The 19295-nt window shown below is 40.7% G+C and overlaps 1 protein-coding gene across 10 annotated transcripts in view; it reads left to right on the forward strand.

Moving 5' to 3' along the window:
• The window catches only part of DYM (dymeclin), a 250890-nt gene that overhangs the window by 179553 nt on the left and 52042 nt on the right, over positions 1 to 19295 (forward strand). For all 10 annotated transcript variants that reach the window (XM_087958660.1, XM_087958661.1, XM_087958655.1 and 7 more), the window contains one exon: positions 15247 to 15429. In XM_087958660.1, coding sequence (XP_087814786.1) covers positions 15247 to 15429 — 183 coding nt within the window. The remainder of the gene's footprint in view (positions 1 to 15246; positions 15430 to 19295) is intronic.

The raw sequence follows: 19295 nt of genomic DNA on the forward strand, positions 1-19295 counted from the left end.
GAGGATAATGTTGGCAGAATCCAATCTGGGTCTTGGTCACGGGCACCAGAGGTTTGGTTTTCCAAGCTTTTGGACTTATGCTGGAGCCCATCCTCAGGGAACTTGTTTCTCACAAGAAGGTGGTCAGAATGTCACCAGAATGTCCATTGTCCAGAGAGTATACACTGCAACCCCACAACACAGTCTGTCCTATATACACCATTCCCAAGGCCAGTTATTCACTTGCAATATTCAGACACCATCTGAACCTTCAGGTTCTTCACCTTTCTTTCAGAGCTTCAAAGTCTCTGTTATAGTTGCTTTAACAATATCTAGCCCAACATGGATACCCAAGCTGCCTATGATTGCATCTTATGTGCCTTGCTGTTCTGATCCATGCCCGATTCCAATAAATCAAACACAATCCAAAAGGAACAGAAACCTTGTAATGCTTTTACAAAATAATTAGCTGTGATAAGCACAAGCTTGCCAGATTGTGCGAGACTTGCCAAAAGATAACAGACAAGAAATAATTTGCAAAGTAAGAATCTTCAAATACAAACTCAGGATATTGGAATGTCCACGAGGCTGGAGTTTCAAAATGTCTTTGCCTTCTGCAAAGTACGTTCGTTTCACAGCTGGCTTTTATCTTCTTGAAGGAGGGGCCATTATCTTGCAGCCTTACTCCCGAGTCGCCCGTGGTGTTGTAACTGCTCTTTCCTACGAGCAATGCTGCACGCACGCGCACTTGGCACAGGCTCCTCGGGAACCTCCTCATCACTGCTGCCAGCCCCCACAATCTCTGAAGGCAGCAGTCCACTCCCTGATGGTCCTGGCCCCTCATTTGAGTCCTCGCTCTCCTCAGCCGTCCGCAGCTGCTGCCGGCTAACCATAACACTTGCTGTTCCATTCTATCTAATATTTGTCCATGGAAGACAGCATCCTACATGAACCTCAAGGTCTGGGCGTCCATGTATATATGGAGTGGCTTCCCCAGGGTAAAGGTGGTAGTATTGTGGCTTATCAATGACATCAGTGATTATTATAGGACAGTGCTGGTTAACCTTTTTGGGCTCCTATGCCAAAAATTGCATGTGTGCGCTCGCTCGCATACCAGCACCCAGAAGGCAATGCGCGCAATCCCTCCCACGTCTCCTGCGCATGTGCGCACAATACCCCTCCTTACCTGCACTGCGCCTCCCAGCTGATTTTCGGCCCGTTTGAGGCCTTTTTCGACCTGCCAGATGCTTGAGGGAAGCCTCTGTAGGCTTTGCAGGCCGAAAGATGGGCCCATTTTGTCACTTCCGGTATTTCCGGAAACACAGGAAGTGACAAAGCGGGCCTATTTAAGACTTGTGGATTTCAATTCCCAGAATTCCTGAGCTAACATGACTGGAGGAGGAATTCTGGGAGTTGAAATCCACAAGTCTTAAAGCTGTCAAGTTTGAAGACCCCTAGTATACCATTTCAGACAAATGGTTAAATTAAACTGATAAATCAGCTTAATTAGACCTTCATGTGTAACCCTTGTCTTTCACACCTGACAGAAACTTACCTTTTTGTAAATGTGGTGTTTTCTACTGACCAACATTTGGGTACTTAATAACCCCCTCTCAAATGACTCCCATAAGAGTCATTTTGCAACAAAGTAATTATTTTAAGAAACTGGCATGTGGTGTTAGTTGTTCTGACCCAAACCCTTGTCCAATAAAACAAACACGAACCAAGGGGAACAGAAACCTTTTAATGATTCTTACGAATCCATGGTTAAATGGCTGCTGCAAACTAATTAACTTTGATAAGCACGAGCCTCGCCAAAAACTTTGTGAGGCTGCCAAAAATAACAGATAAGGTTGCCTAGAAATATTTTACAACACAACAGTCTTCAAATACCAACTAAGATACTGCAGTGTCCACGAGGCTGGAGTTTCAAAATGTCTTTGCTTCCTGCGAAGAATGTCCGATTCACAGCTGGCTTTTATCTTCTTGAAGGAGGGGCCATTATCTTGCAGCCTTACTCCCGAGTCGCCCGTGCTGTTGTAACTGCTCTTTCCTACGAGCAATGCTGCACGCATGCGCACTTGGCACAGGCTCCTCGGGAACCTCCTCATCACTGCTACCAGCCCCCACAATCTCTGAAGGCAGCAGTCCACTCCCTGATGGTCCTGGCCCCTCATTTGAGTCCTCGCTCTCCTCAGCCGTCCGCACCTGCTGCCGGCTAACCATAACACTTGCTGTTCCATTCTATCTAATATTTGTCCATGGAAGACAGCATCCTACATGAACCTCAAGGTCTGGGCATCACATATCTGTTCTCACCAACTACTGTGATTCTCCTCATTCTTGTCTTGTAGGTTACAGGTGCATCTATTTGGTCTTTTGTTTCCTATGATGCTATTTAAAAATAAGATACAGTAGGGATCTCTTGCTTAACCTCCCTTTCTAAGTTCTACTGTCAATTAGGTCCTTTTTCTTTAGGTTTGGTAATATGATACATTGGGGAGTATAAGAGGACCTCTTGACCTTCTGGGTTGTCCATGCTTCTCATCTGGCTGGGAAGCAAACTCAAAAGATGGAATGGGACAACTCGCCATGGCCCACTCACCACGACCAACATGCCATGGCCAACTCGCTGCGACCTACTCACCGTGGGACAGTTCACTGCGGAATTCATGTCGTTCCTTTTATTTTTGTTAACCACATTTTCACCAAAATTATTTTACCCCTTATATCAAAGGAAACCATTCCTGTGACTACCAGCTTTTGTAATGCTTTGATGAATAATAGAACTGATTCCTGTTGAATTGCTCCCCAGTGAATTGTCCCGTGGTGAACTGGCTGCAGCGAGTTGGCCGCAGCAAGTAGGCCATGGTGAGTTGGCCGTGGAGGGTTGGCTATGCCAAGTTGGCTGCAGCGTGTTGTCCTAGACTCCTCAAAAGAAGCCAAGATTTGGTCTTCCTGGGCAAAGTGAGGAGGCTGGCTCCAGAAGTTGGTTGAATTTGGATATCATTCAAAGGCAGGAAATTGATATTTTTATTGCCTATTTCCTGTAATGGAAATTTTCAGTCTTGGATTCAAAAACTTCTACAGATTTCTACAGCTCAAATTCAGGAGGATTTGTTGTTGGGCGGCCTTGGTTCAATAGTTTTCCATCCCCTGTTTTAACAACTTGAGAAAATAAAAATAGGTCTGTTAGGGTTATTTTTTTTTCTAGTGGCAACAATCCCTATGGCCTAAGTGCTCCATATATATATATTTGAGGGAAAGGAGGAAGAAGAGGGTCAATCTCTAAGCAACTGCTGCTCCTATAGATAGTCCTTTTTTTAAATAACGTATTGTATTTCTGAAGAAACTAGGTTGACTTGAAACCCAAATTGCCTCAGGCAAAACTCTAAAGGCTTGCTGCTAATTTTTGCTTTTCCTCACATAAGGAGAAGGGAAAAAGAAACACAGCTTGGCCATGTTTGACAACACACCCTCAGCCTGGGGAAAATGAAGAAGTCCTCAGGATTGTGATTTTTTTCCAGTTCCCACACTGTTCTTTTCAGTTTGTTTATATATTTGTATCACAGGGAAACTCCTGTTATACTGTGCTGTAGCATTCAAAAATATTTAGTTTTTGTTACTGTTGTTGTTATTATTGCTGTGGTTATTGTTTGCACTGTATTTTCTTTGTTTGTTAACTTCCTCTCCTTGGCCTGTTGATAAAAATTCTCCAGAAATTTTCGCCTCGAGTTCTCACTTTTAATTTGAGAAGTAGCAATCATTCCCAGGCTGACAGAATTTCTTTCAGTGATAATTAAGTGGCTCCAAAGTGGATTTGCAGAAGATAGTGTGGTGGTTTTGCCTCTCGTGAATGCAAACTACACGCTTAACTTTATCACTTTTGAAAGTACACCTATAAAGGTAGGGCAATATAGCTCTCAGGCTAATTCTCATTACAGCACCTTAAAGTACTTAGTTTGCCTCACCTTTCCTGGTGGAAGGAAGGGAGGAAGGAAGGAAGGAAGGTCCACTAGAAAACAATATATATGACTCCAAATTGAACAGTAGAGTTCTTAGTGCTCTGTCTGCTCTCTGAACTTGGCTGTTTGCTTGCAGATACTTCATGAAAGAAACAGATTTAGCGAGCATTCAAGGACTTCACAGGATATTGTCATCTATCTTGCAAGCAGAAATTTTATGCAGTTCTCAACTTCATTTTGTCAAACCAGGATTACCAAATCCAGCTGAAACCCATCCTGGATATTCCTCCCACTCCATAAATATGTTAGACTTATGTATATGTGCGTACATATATGTCATGGCCACACTCCAAAAAATGTAGGCCATCGGGACGGGGGGAAATCCCATTAAAAGTTAACTGACTAAAATGAATTGTCTGCAAAGTCAGATACCCCCCCCCCTTTTTTTTCCCAAAAATTATTTGATCACTCAAGGAAATATAGATAGTCCTTGACTTATGACCCAGAATTTCAGTTGCTAAGTGAGAAATTTGTTAAGAGAGTTCTGTCCTATTTTACAACTTTTCTTGCCACATTTGTTAAGTGAATAGCATAGAACAGAACAGAACACTTTATTGGCTAAGTGTGATTGGACACACAAGGAATTTATCTTGATGCAAATTGCTCTCAGTGTACATAAAAGAAAAGATACATTCGTCAAGAGTCAAGAATCATAAGGTGCAACACTTAATAATAGTCACAGAGTACAATAAGCAATCAAATCATACTAGGAAACGGTCCATATAAATCGTAAGGATGCAAGCGACAAAGTTACAGTTATACAGTCACAAGTGGGAGGGGATGGGTGAAAGGAAGGATGGGAGGATTAATAGTAATAGTAGTGCAGACTTTGTAAATAGTTGGACAGTGTTGAGGGAATTATTTGTTTAGCAGAGTGATGGCGTTTGGGGAAAAACTGTCCTTGTGTCTAGTTGTTGTGGTGTGCAATGCTCGATAGCGTCGTTTTGAGGGAAGGAGTTGAAACAGTTTATGTCCGGGATGTGAGGGGTCTGTAAATATTTTCACAGCCCTCTTTTGGACTCATGCAGCATACAGGTCCTTGATGGAAGGCAGGTTGATAGTAAGTGAATCACTGCAAGTTGTTAAATTAGTAACACGGTTGTTAAGTGAATTTGACTTCCCCATTGACTTTGCTTGTCAGAAGGTCGCAAAAGAGGATCACAGGACCCCAGGACACTGCAACCGTCATAAATATGAGCCAGTTGCCAAGCATTCAAATGTCAACCACGTGACTATGGGGATGCTGCAACGGTCATAAGTGTGAAAAATGTTCATAAGTCACTTTTTTCATTGTAGTTGTAGTTTCGAACGGTCACTAAATGAGCAGTTGTAAGTTGAGGCCACTGCACTGGACGATATCTGTAACTATGCAGTCTTTATCTCTGAAATGGCAGAAGTATCAATAAAGAATTAAGATGGAGAGGGGATGAAAGGAAGGGCAAAATAGGCTGCTCCTAAGCAACGACTAATCTTGAAAGAAATCCAGGCTTTTTGACAGCGGTTCTGTAGTCAGTTTTGCCCCATCTGACTATTTTGTTGTTTTTAACAACTTCATCTCGGGTACTTCTCGACTTACAGCCCTGATTGAGCTCAAAATTTCCATTGATAATTAAGACAGTTGTTAAATGAGTTGCGCCCCCCAACTCACTCAGTGACTTTTTTTTTAACCATAGGTGTTAAGTGAATCACTGCAGATGTTAAGTGAATCATATGGTTGTTAAGCGAATCTAGCTTTTCACATTGACTTTGTGTCAACTCATAAAATATTTCTGTGGTCTTTTTAGAATTGCTAACAGAAAGGGAAGGGGGGAGCAGTGCAGCAGTTTGCAAACCAAAACCGCATTCCATAAATGTTTTCAAAGATAGTAACTAGGTGGCTGAAGTTTCTGCCGTGCAAAATTCTAACTGGAGAGCATGATTGATGACTCTTGGCTATGGATGTGTCCCATTGGAGAATAGGAATTGCGATACACCCAGGGGGTGGGGGAAAACCAGGGTCAAGGGTGACAATGAATGATGTATCTCAGAGTCGGCTACACCGGCATGTTTATTCCTAATAAATCTTCTTTAAGTTTTGGAAGTTTGGCTAGAGACTCATGATTTAAATGGGGTTAAGTGCCGGAATCCTGACACTTTGCTTGTTGGAAGCCAATTGGGAAGACCAGAAATGGTGATGACATGACTCTGGGACACAGCAACTGTCATCGATACGAGCCAGTTGCCAAATGCCTGGATTTTGATCCCCTGACCATGGGGGATGCTATAACGGGTTGTAAGCGTGAAATCCTGTAATAGGTCACTCTTGTCGGTGCTGTGGTAACTTCAAATGGTCACTAAATGAACGGTTGTAAGTTGGGGACGACCTGTATGTCCTTAATTCACAGGAATAAAGCTATCCAATTACAAATCGAGGACGTTGCTTTTTTAACAGACAAGTGAAAAATCATACTAAGAGAGTCTAAGTCTTAAAAACCATCAGCACGTTGCACTACCAGGTATTCCACATATGTAAGCTGGCAGCAAGAAGGTCAGATAAGTAGATTTATTGCAGAGAATTAGGAAGCCATGCATGCAAGATGTTCTTTGGCTAACAGCACCCAGCAATGCTGCCCTGTGTGTGTGTATATATATATTTTCATCCCAGAATTTAAATACTAGCACTCTTACCTTTCCGAGTTCTAGAAATTCACTTTTTTGAAGAGTTTTTCTGAAATGAGAGTCAAAAATTCCCCACCTGACTATTTCAAGCTTTCTTCATAGTAAGACGATTTTACTCTCAAGTGGGGAGAACAGTTTAAATGCCGTAACCTAGAAAAGTGTTGGTCTCCCCTTCTCTGAATGTGGGAGGCCAGATAGCCATCTGTCAAGGATGATTTAATTTGGATTCCTGCCCTGAGCTGGGTATTGGACTCAGTGACCTACTCAACAATTCCAACTCAACAATTCTGTGTTTCTTATTATATAGTACTGTTTTGTGCATTCTGGCCTAAACGTGATCTTTATAAAACAGATGTGACAGTACCAGGTCGGTGTGTTTTAATGTGGTTTAGATTGATACTATTGAAAGTAAGAATTACTATATGATCCCATTAGTTACATAATCAGTGTCATAAGCTTAGTAGAATTGATGGGATTCTTCCAATTCTTATTTAGTCTACCGCTATTTTTTTCCATAGCTGCCAATACGGTTATACACTTTCCCAAGAGGTCTTTGGAATGTGTCTTATATCCTCCCGACGGGATTTATATATTTTTAAATTTTTGGTTGCATCCCTTTGCAGTCCTTGCTCTCAGTCTAGGAGACAGGAAGCCAAATGGCGTCATAAATGTTTATGTTTATCAGAATTCTTATCCAGCATTAAGGAGAATCAACTTTAAAAATAATAGAGAATGTCACAAACAAGGCTTACTTTCAAACAATGGTACGATGTGCCTGTCTCTCAGAGTTCTCCAAAGTCATCATATCTTTTCCTTCCTGTTTGTATTTTTTTGCGTTAAGGGACAAAGGATGACGAGTATGAAGAACTCCGGAATTTGTTGTCTCTACATGAGTAATAAAAATAGCACATCATGGTGAATCATGTTAAATTATTATTCATGTCTTCATTAGGGTGTATATTTAAGGTAAACGGTAAAGGTTACCCTCGCACATACATGCTAGTCGTTTCTGGCTCTACGGGGCGGTGCTCATCTCTGTTACAAAGCTGAAGAGCCAGCGCTGTCCGAAGACGTCTCCATGACTAAACTCCGAAGGCGCATGGAACACCGTTACCTCCCCACCAAAGTGGTCCCTATTTTTCTACTTGCATTTTTTACATGCTTTCAAACTGCTAGGTTGGCAGAAGCTGGGACAAGTAACGGGAGCTCAATCCGTTACGCGGCGCTAGGGATTCGAACTACCAAACTGCCAACCTTTCTGAGCAACAAGCTCAGCGTCTTAGCCACTGAGCCACCACGTCCCTTGCATATAAAATCTACATGTAAAACATAGTTTAAGAGTCAGTTCTGCACTTTTCAGTTAACATATTAAACTTTATTATGGACAGACCAGCATAATTATTACATCTGCATTCCCAGTTATTATTTTAAATATATTTCTCAGTACAGGTAGTTCTCAACTTACAACAGTTCATTCAGGGTCTGTTTGAAGTTACAACAGCTCTGAAAAAAGGGACATATGACCATTGCAGCATGCCCATAGTCACATGAACAAAATTCAGATGCTTGGCAACTGACTCATATTTATGATGGTTGCAGAGTCCCAGGGTCACCTGATCCCCTTTTGTGATCTTCTGACAAACAAAGTCAATGGGGAAGCCAGATTCACTTAACAACCGTATGATTAACTTTACAACAGTGGCCAGGAAGGTCATAAAATAGGGCAAAATTCACTGAACAAGTTTCTCACTTAGCAACAGAAATGTTGGGCTCAATGGTGGCTGAAAGTCGAGGACTACCGGTATAGTCATCACGGTAGATGCAGTTATATCTTCTTCACGTTCTGAGTTACTATATGGTATTTATGCTGTCATGTTTATGCAGTGTATATAGGAGGTGGGGACCCTTTGAGAGCTCTATGCAACGAAATTTCATTTTAATGTATGCTGATTAGTGAACATTGAAAGTGACCATAAAGTTATTCCAAGTCTTAAGTCTTCTATGCTATCTAATTGTGACTTGGTTTGTAAAAAAAAAAAAAAAAAAAAAGACCAGATAGCAGTTTCAAACTGAAAGAACACTCTACTGAAATGACTTGGGCTGAGATCCCAGTTCTATATAATTCATTTTGAGATAGGTACACTGCCAGGATCTCTGGGATATCTCTTCTTTCAAGCCAGTAAGAGCTATGATGGATGGCCCCCTCCACTCTTGGCATACCTTAGACTAGGGGTCTCCAAACTTGGCAACTTTAAGACTTGTGGACTTCAACTCCCAGAATTCTCCAGCCAGCATAGTTGAAGTCCACAAGTCTTAAAGTTGCCAAGTTTGGAGACCTCTGCTTTAGACTGTTCACCTGGGAAATTCTTAGCCCTCTTTACCAAGAATTTCTCCGTCCTCTATTGGGACCCTAGCAAGGAAGATGCTTCATATCAGCCTAGTATGGTTTACCCTTGAGTATACACGCATGAGGTTAAATTCCTAAACTCTGTTTTTTTTCCCCCTGCCTCCTCATTTATGTAATTTCCTACTTCATTAATGTTTACAGCAATCTTTCCCAACCAGTCGAAATATTTTGAGTACAAACCTATCTTCTCCAGCCAACAGAGATGACTTTATGGTATCCGAGGGGGAATGTTCACGTTCGTAATCCATTTTGGATCTATTAAAAATGCTTAACTTTTGCCATCAGACACATTAAACACACATCCAGTTACTGCCACAAACAGATCCATGCTTCCAAAATGCCATTTTGTATTTTTCCATTCCTACTTATCTCCTTAAAATATTTTCCTCTGGTAGTTTAATTTTTTTTTTGTGCGTGGTTGAAAATGGAAATTGCTTACATAGTGAATTCCAGCGAATAAATCATTTCTTTTCTGTTGTATTAATCTCTGTGAACATGAATTTACATCCCACCCAGCTTCAAAGACTTCAAGCAGTTGACAGCTGACATGAAAATGGCAACCCAAATCCCATACAATCATAACAATGCTAAAAGTCAATTGCCAAAAGCTTACTGAAATAAAATCATTTTCATGACTAGAGAAAGTAAATAAACAGGATGCCTGATGTACGTGGAAGAGCAAAGTTTTCCACAGTGAGGAATCATTACTGAGGATTGAGGATCCTAAGTTCCATTTCCCATCTTGCACATGTGGGCCAGGCAGACTCTACTTAGAAATGATGATGATGATGATGATTAGTCTGAGACGATGATGAATCTGCATTCAGACAGGAAGTTGAACAACTGTCCTTGTGGTGCGGCTGGAACCATCTTGAACTGAATACACTCAAAACTGTATAGATGATAGAGAAAAAAAAATGGAACTTTGTTATTTATATGTTGACAGCAGCCAGACTATTGCACGTGCAAAAATGGAAGGACACTTCAATTCCTACCATTGAGGAATGGTTGCAGAAGTTGATGGTTGCAGAAGTTGGCTGAAATTGCAAAACTGACTACTTTGATTAAAGAAAAGAACATAAGTATTTTTGTTTCCACATGGAAACTGCTTCTGAACTTCATAATCGATGTGGAAAAGAATGAAACTCTGACTTTGGGTTTTACAGATTAGACCAGGGATAGGCAACCTGCAGCTCTGGAGCTGCATGTGGCTCTTTCATCCCTCTGTTCCGGTCAGCAGAGGGAAAAAAAAGTATGCCGTGCTTGGAGGAGACACTATGATAGAAGAACCGGACTTCCGGTCAGCAAAGGAAAAAGGACGTCGCACTAGGAGAAAACTCTATGGTGGTTAGAACCGGACCTCCAGTCGGCTCCAGAATTGAATGGTGGGGGGCTTCCGGTTAGGGCCTTTGTGGCTCTTTGAGTGTTTAAGGTTGCCGACCCCTGGATTAGACTGATAGATCTTTATAGAAGTGGCTTGTTTATACTGTTGTGGAAAAGCAAAAAGTTGTGATTTGTTGTTAACGCCTTATTTTACTGTAACACAGAGCGAGTCAAAAGTCAATGCTTCTTTTTCTTTCTTTTTTCCCCTCTATCTTTCCTCACTTCTCTTCCTCCTTTCCCCTCCCTCCCTCATTGCTCTTCTATTTACTTTTGTATTTTGTATTTTATAATACTCTATAACTCAATAAAAAATGCTTACGATAAACTATAGAGATGATAGTAGATTTTTAGGAGAAGCTCTCCTTCTCCTATTCTACCACCTCTTATAATACTAGACAACACAGTATTAACAGTAGAGACCTTTTAAGGCCGCCTCAGATTTCTGCTTGTGTCAAGTTAATTTTACGGCACAGGTAGTCCTCAACTTACAACTACGATTGAGCCCGACATTTTTATTGCTAGGCAAGACAGTTGTTAAGGGACTTTTGACCCATCTTGCGACTTTTTTTTTTGCCATCGTTGATAAGTGAATCAGTAAGAGTTCTTAAGTTAGTAACATTGACCTTGCTTGTCCGAAGGTCACGAAAAGGGATCACATGACCCTGGGACACTGCAACCGTCATAAGTACATGCCAGTTGCCCGGTGTCCGAATTTCGATGATGTGATGCTGCAGCAGCTGTAAAGTGTGAAAAATGGTCCTGCCACTTTTTTTTTCCCCAGCGCTGTTGTCACTTCGAAGAGTCACCAAATGAATGATTGTAAGTCGAGGACTACCTGTATTTACCAAAGGGGCCAGGGGTAAAACCCAATTTCGTAGGAATCAGCTTCGGTCGGTGAACATCAGGAATTCATTCCCCTCATAGTTCCCACAGTCATTTCCCCCTCCCTAAAAAATAAGAGCATATTCATTTATTTGGGTTTCTCCCATTTTAGTGTAATGTTTTCCAGGCGCTTTCCTTCATGGGAAATACCTATAATCCTCATACGGAGGAAGACTTGGTGTTGGAATTCTCACATCCCCTAAATCATGGGCCCATGATTCCCCACCTCTGCCCTAAACGACTTCTCTATTGAAAGATTTGCCACTAAATATCAGTTGTTGGGAAGCATCAGCAGAAGGTTTCTGTCTTTCCTTGCCTGCAGGCTTTCCAAGAACGAGATACAGTAGTTGGTCACTGTGGGGAACATCCTATTGCACTAAATAAACATTTGTCTTAAAGGAGTTGGGCTCCTATTTGTTTTTAAGATGGATATCCTTCCCCTTCCCCTGACATAGTAGCATATCAGGACATTGCCTGGAGGATATTTCTGCTTTATGTTGATCCAAGCACTGCAATGAAGAGAGTGCTTTATAACTTCTTTCTTTATAAAACCCTTCCTTTTTCTTGCAAGCGCAACCCCAGACTGGATTTAAAGATATACAATTTAAAGATACGCAGACTTGGCGTTAGGGATCATCAGAAAGGGGTGCCGTACCTCGTTCAACTTTAATCCTCAAGTTGCAAAACTGGTTAGCTCTGAAGGGATAATTGTTCTTCTGATATATTTCGCTGTTTATCCTGCAAATAGCGTAATTTGTCTGGAAATGGTTCTGTGTACATATGAATAAATTTAACTACATAAAGGACCCTGCTGCAGAACTACCAGTGAAAAGTTGCCCATAAGGATGAATTATACCTTGATTTAAAACGTAGCACACTTGCACATTTCTCTTTCTCCCTTTCCCCCCCAGTATAAATTTTACTTAAGATTTTACCTTTTTGTTGTTGTTATTGTTGTTATTGAAAACACAGGAAATTCATGCGGTGCTTTTGAAACTTCCTAGAATGATGATAAATGAGATGCATATGTTTTTCCCATAGTAACCCAAAACAAATAAAGCAGATTTTTTGATGCTTTTAAATTAAGCCAAGTTTTCTTTCTTTCTTTTTTTAAAGAAATATCGATGCCATGCAGCAATTATTAGCTGGGTGAAGCTTTAGATGAGTTTTTCCTCAACCTTGGGAACTTTAAGATGGCTGGCTTGGGAATTCTGGGGGCTGAAGTCCACAAAACTTAAAGATGCTCTGGTTGAGAAACACTAGTACAGATCCTGAGATTGAAAATGCTCCTGGTTGGGACACAAGGCAGATCCAGCAATAGGATTTAAACCTGTTTTGAGTGGGATTATATTACCCTTCAAAGATCAGGGCCGCAGTCTAAGAATACTTCTAGATAAAGCAGAAATTAAATGGTAGTTACAGCCAGCAGAGGCTTGTCCAGATTAAATTGGTGCCCTGACTGTGTTGATCAATCACGCTTGGCCCAGTTTATAGCTGGGTTAGTAGCAAACATCTGGGAGTTGGATTACAGCAACACACTTCTAGAGCTAAGTGATCTCATGTATAGGGTTGAAATGCTTATAGTAGCTTTTGTTTACCTCAGACATTCTGTACACAAGTTACTCAATCATCAATGAGATTGCTATGTTTATGAAGTAGATACCAGATCGTTAACTTCAGTCAACTTCCTTCCTCCTCCCTCCCTCCCTCCCTCCCTCTCTCTCTCTCTCTCTCTCTCTATTTCTATATCTCCCCCTCCCTCCCCCCTCCCCCTCCCTCTCCTATACCAAATTCTGGGTGGCTTCCTTTTTTTTAGAGAAGGATTTTACATCTTCCTTTGTAACTTCTAGAGAACTTCCTTTTGTAAAGAACTTGTTTGGTATTATAGAATTTGTCACCCAAATCATGGCAGGCCGACACCTAAACACATCCAAAAAACACTTGGATATTATTATTGTTGTTATTATTGTTACTATTGTTATTATTGTTATTATTGTTATTATTAGTATTATTATTATTCCAGAATTAGAAGCCTAGTGAAAGTTTTTACAAGGGGAACGTTCACAATTCTTTCAGAAGTCTAAGCTATGATGTACAAAAATGCTAGGCTAATAAAATACCTTTTTCACATGGAGAGCAGCTGTTGCATTGAAGGATAATTGCTAAAGCCTTCCTTACTTAAGCCTCTGTCTTGAGGAGAAATCCCAGTTCTGTACTTTAGTTGTTTTGCATCTGAGTATGAAAGTTACTGCATAGGAAAATCAAACATTTTTAGTAATGGTGAAATGTTTTTACAACATGGTTTATATCTACACTAATGCCATGTCTGTATTCAGAAATGTCCCAGCTTTGTACTGATAGTTTAAGACAATGAAAAACACTACTCTCTGTTGATAGTATTTCACTATCTTACATACATTCTGTCCTTGACTTTCTCCTTGTTCTTTAACTCTTCCTGTTTCCCAAAAGTCCAAAAGTAAACTTATTAACTAGCTGAAAAGGGGGAATAATTTAAATAAATAAATTAAAATAAATCTGTTTCTACATTTCTACATTGGGGGTAGAAGAAGGGGTTACTCTGCTAACATCCCACTCATTTCCTTCTGCATAGTAGGGGGTAAAACCTCCCTTCTCGGCTCTATAGCCTCTTTGCATGAAACTCCCCGCATCGTTAGTTATTCTAATGATCACTTTGGAAGGTTATTTATGAATCTGACAGACTCTTGAATATGACTGAATTCTATTGAGGAGGGGGTCATCTGAAGTGATGATGATGATAGCTATAGCAATAAGACTTATATACTGCTTCATGGTGCTTTACAGCCCTCTCTGAGCGGTTTACAAAGTCAGCCTATTGCCCTCAACAATGTGGGTCCTCATTTTACCCACCTCAGAAGGATGGAAGGATGATGTTATCCATTCAGTCATATCCATCTTTTGGCAATTCTGTGGGCCAGTCTCTCCACATATTCTGATTTTACACTACTTCTATGAGTTTTTCTATACTGTGGCTGATGTCAACTTTGATGGTGTTCAGCCACTGTGTTCTTTGGGTAACTAGGGTAATGAATGGCTAGCCTAGTACTGATGATGTTACCTAGTTGGGTAATGAAATGTCTGCAAGAAAACAACTAAGCTCAGAAAGCAACAAAGGAACCCAACAAATCTATTGCAACTCTGTCTTTTGATGATTTCCAAAGAGCACGTTTCAGCTTGTGCATTTTGCCCAATCTTAAATTTATCTATTTGTTTGTTTGTTTGTTTTTTTAATTTGTTTATTTAATTTGTTCGTTTATTGCTTTCAGAGCTCAGAAGTGGTTTGCCATTGCCAGCTTTTAACCCATTGCTACCATTATAATATCCTAAACAGCCCTTCACTCCTGGGCATCTAAGATCAGAGACCGCTTATTTTTTTATAAGTTTTATTATTCATTTAATATTCAGACTGCTGAATACTAAAAAGGTACCTAGTATAGTTGGCATAAAATAATAAAATACAATTGCAGTGGGATCGTTTCTGGGCCCTTATCAAGAAAATCCTGATAATTTCCCCAGAACTGTAGTTTGATAGAATTCAAATGTATTTGTTTGTATTAGTTGCATTTAAAGCTGTCTAAAAGGTCACCTACAATTGATTACATTTTTAAAAATAGCAAAACCAGTCAGTCTGTCGAACCTTTTGAGATGGATGATTTATTATTTAAATTTCCAAGCAAATTAATTTTGCTGAGAATCAAATATGGAAATAAATAAATGTGTTACGTTCCATCAAAATTATTTGCTCTGCTAAAAAGTTTAATTAATGTGTTCTTGAGTGATAACCTAGGGAAAAAATAATGAAATGTTCTGATATCTGTTATATGTTTGTTAATACCTGTCCTGACTAGAAATACCTTTGTTTCTTTCTTTTAGGCCCAGGATTTGAATGTGATTGAAGAAGTCATTCGAATGATGTTAGAAATAATCAACTCCTGCTTAACAAATTCCCTCCATCATAACCCCAATTTAGTGTATGCCCTGCTATACAAGCGGGATCTCTTTGAGCAATTTCGAAGTCACCCCTCTTTCCAGGATATAATGCAGAACATAGATCTGGTATGTACTTAATATCATCTGTGAAAATGCTATTTACAATTGAAAATAGCTACTTGTATTAACTCCTTTTACTAGGCCTTATTTTGACAGGCCTCTTCCCTGTTAGATGCCTTTAAGACTTCCCACTAAAATAATCCCTAGGTCCGTGATGGTGAACCTATGGCACACATGCCACAGGTGGCACGCAGAGCCATTTGTGCAGGCACACGAGCCCCAGCTAAACTAGCCTGCACTGCACATGCGCACGCCTCCCAGCTGATTTTTGGCCTGTTTAAGGCCTTTTTCGGCCTCCCAGAGGCTCGAGGGAAGCCTCTGCAGTCTTTGTAGGCCGAAAAACAGGCCCATTTTGTCACTTCCAGTATTTCCGGAAATACAGGAAGTGACGAAACGGGCCCATTTTTTGGCCTACAGAGGCTACAGAGGCTTCCCACGAACCTCTGGGAGGCCGAAAAAGGCCTTAAACAGGCCAAAAAATCAGCTGGGAGGCATGCATATGAGCAGTGGAGGTAAGGGGGCGGCGGGGGTAAGGCACGCGCATGGGCGGGGGACACATGTGTGCAATTTTCAGCACAGGAGCCCAAAAAGGTTAGCGACCACTGCCCTAGGTGTTGCATTTTTTTTCTCAAATTAACTGTTCATCTACTACATGGGTATCAGACTCGCAGCGTCATGTTGCTGTCACGTGATGTTTCACAACGTTTTTCCCATCTGTGGAGCTAGGGTGGCCTGTGCGTGACGCATCCAGCCCGCAGGCTGCCAGTTTAACACCCCTGATCTAGTAGATTTATTAATGTTTTTAATATTGTGTTTTTCATCTTGAAAGAAGTTACCATTAAAAATTTTATCCAAGTGGTATGTGAAAGCTGCTCGCCATAGGAGAATTTAAATATTTTTTTTATTATGTGAGAAGCCTACTTTGGCAGAAATGCCTCCACATATTTCTTTTTAGAGAAATGAGAAAAGATCAGATGTACTTGATAAGGCTTCAGTTTGTGCCGATTTTCTAGCAGGAGAGGATATTTCTGTATTTGTTGCTGCTTTGATATGAGAATACTCTGCTTTATCTGCTGAAGGGCACCGAAAGAAACATATAAAAAATAAGCTAGACACATTTTTTTAAAAATGAGTAAAAAATGCTCTTCCTCCAGCCAAACTTTTTTGGAATATAGTATTATTTTATTACAAACACAGTTGTGAACATCAGTTTATTGGGTGGGGGGGAAATCCATGCTTATTTATTCAGTATGCTCAGAGGAATTGTAACAGACAAAAATAAATTTTAACGCTCTCAAAAAGCTAATCAGCAAGTATAACAATGATTGGAAAATGCTGGATCTACGCTACATGTTGGAAATCAGAATTTAGTAATGAATTCTTGGCAACGACGTTTCAATAATGCAGTCTGTCAGTTGTCATTATTTGATCAACTGAATTTATAGATTTTTTTTTCTGAAAAGCTGTTCAACAATGTTTTCACATGCATTTGCTTAAAATGTTTTCTCCAAATTTTTCATCAAATGATCAGCATGGGAGGTTTACATCAAAATAAAATGTTATATTAAAGCCAATGTAGGAACAGTATTAGAGTCCTGAATAAGAAGAAAAGGAAAAAAAGAAAAAGAAATAATATTAGTTATTTTTGCCAGGCCTTCCAAAGTCCTATAAAAATACCTTTAAATTAGGGAAATCCAGTGTGTGTAATAAGCATATATCACAACTATGATAAAAGAAGAAAATTGACTCATTTGAGCTGTGGTATTGGAGAAGACTCCTGCGTATTTTTCTTAGATAGCAAAGGTAATTAACAAGCAAGTACTGGAATGCATGACACCAAATAGGTCACTAGAAGGAAAAATCAGAAAACTGCATCTCACTTATTTTGGCCATGTCATGCAGGGGAATTCACTGGAGAAAGCAGTTATGATCTGAAGAGTTAGCAGTAAAAGGAAAATGGTGACTGGACACCATCAAAGCTGATACCAGCCAGAGCATAGAACAATTCAAAGAAGTAGTGTAGGATCAGAAGACATGGAGAGACCTGGCCCATAGGAATCGCCAAGTGTTGAATGCGACTGAATGGACACCATCATCATCTCACAACTGGGAAGAACTTCTCCTAAGTAGCCACCAACTATGTCTTGAATGATAGGAAAGATGAAATGAAATTAGGGTTTAGGATTGTCAAGGTATGTTGGATGGGACTATTTAAAACTTTAAACATCAACATCAGCACTTTACATTGGACCTGGAAGCGAATAGTGTACAGAGCAGATTAATCTTTCTGGTCAAGGTAAATTGCCCAACCATAAATCTAATTTGTCCTAGTCTGGAACATACAAATAATTATTGCAGAAGTCAGGCATGGATCAGTGGTGAGATTCAACTTTTGTTACTACCGATTCTGTGGGCGTGGCGTAGCCTGGTGGACCTGGCAGGGGAAGGATATACTGTAAAATCTCCATTCCCCCCACCCACTCCAGGGGAAGGTTACTGCAAAATCCCCATTCCCTCCCCATCCCACCAACCTCTTTCCAGCTCCATTCTCCTGTGCAGGGCAACCAAAGAAGACCCAGCTGATCAGCGGGACTCAGGAAGCAGAGAAGAGATGAGGGCAGGGCCAGTCAGAGGTGGTATTTGCCGGTTCTCCGAATTACTCAAAATTTCCGCTACCGGTTCTCCAGAATTGGTCAGAACTTGCTGAATACCACTTCTGGCATGGATAAAGGCCAGACGTGCCTCCCTTCCTGATAAAGGGTTTAATGAACTCCCTTCTGTTACCCTCTATCCCTGGATATCAGCTCTTGTTCTGTAGGGGAAAAAAATGATGGAATACCTAATCCCAGTGTTCTATATTGTGATGATCTGGACAAGACAAGTGGGCAGCCATTTTTCCCTGTCTCACCCAATACAGGTATCCCAAAGGTGCTTTTTCAAGAGGCAACTGGACAGTTGCCTCTTGAAAAAAGAACTTTTGGAACAACCATGACCTGGATGACTGAGAATCTCCATAGATGTTTAGCTATGCACTTTGGGATGACCACCACAGGATGGTTGCGCACCACCTACCTTGAGGATTACGCCCATGGCGACAAAGGCCCTAGAAGTTATGTTCTTTGCACCTGAGAGGTAGCCTTCCCTAAAAAGTGGAGTTGCAGGCAAAGCAGATTGGATCTTGCTAGTGGTAATGAAGGAATGTCAACTGGATCAGCTCCACCCACCTTCTTGAGTGGGAAGGATGGAGAACAGAAGAAAGCAATGCAAGGGGAATAGGGATTAAGAGGACATCCTTTTCCTTGGAGTTCTACTGACTGACTAAGCTGGCCCAATAATCTTCATGTTCCCCATCACAGATTTATTCTACAGGTAGTCCTCAACTTACAACCATTTGTTTAGTCATCATTCCAAGTTACCACAGCATTGAAAAAAAGTGATTTATGACCATTTTTCACACTTAACCATAGCAGCATCCCCATGGTCACGTGATCAGTGCAGGCGTTACCAGCAAACACTTTTTTTTGACGTGACCTCTGATAATGAACGTCTTCCATGGTGCTGTCAGACGGTGCTCCATTCAAAATCCAAGAAAGACACTCTTAGACTCCATTATTATAGAGAAAAGGGCTTTTACTGGAATTCAAGTGGTAGCATCAAAGTAATTCTAGATCTGAGGATTTACGCGTGAAAAACACATACACAAAGTGATGGCAACGTTCCCACCCACCATAGTTCAAACGGTCCATTCAATCGAAGATGTGTATCATGTCATGTGGGGCATCTTCAGGTGGTGATGCAGACATCTGGCCGTTGACCTTGGCCTAGTTTGACAAAGAGCTGCAGTTGCGCCGTAAGCAAGCAAGGAAGCATAA

The sequence above is a fragment of the Notechis scutatus genome, chromosome 2, assembly GCF_049901735.1.
Source record: "Notechis scutatus isolate UNSWTSFEM ecotype Mainland chromosome 2, rNotScu1.2, whole genome shotgun sequence".
Taxonomy (NCBI): Eukaryota; Metazoa; Chordata; class Lepidosauria; order Squamata; family Elapidae; genus Notechis; species Notechis scutatus.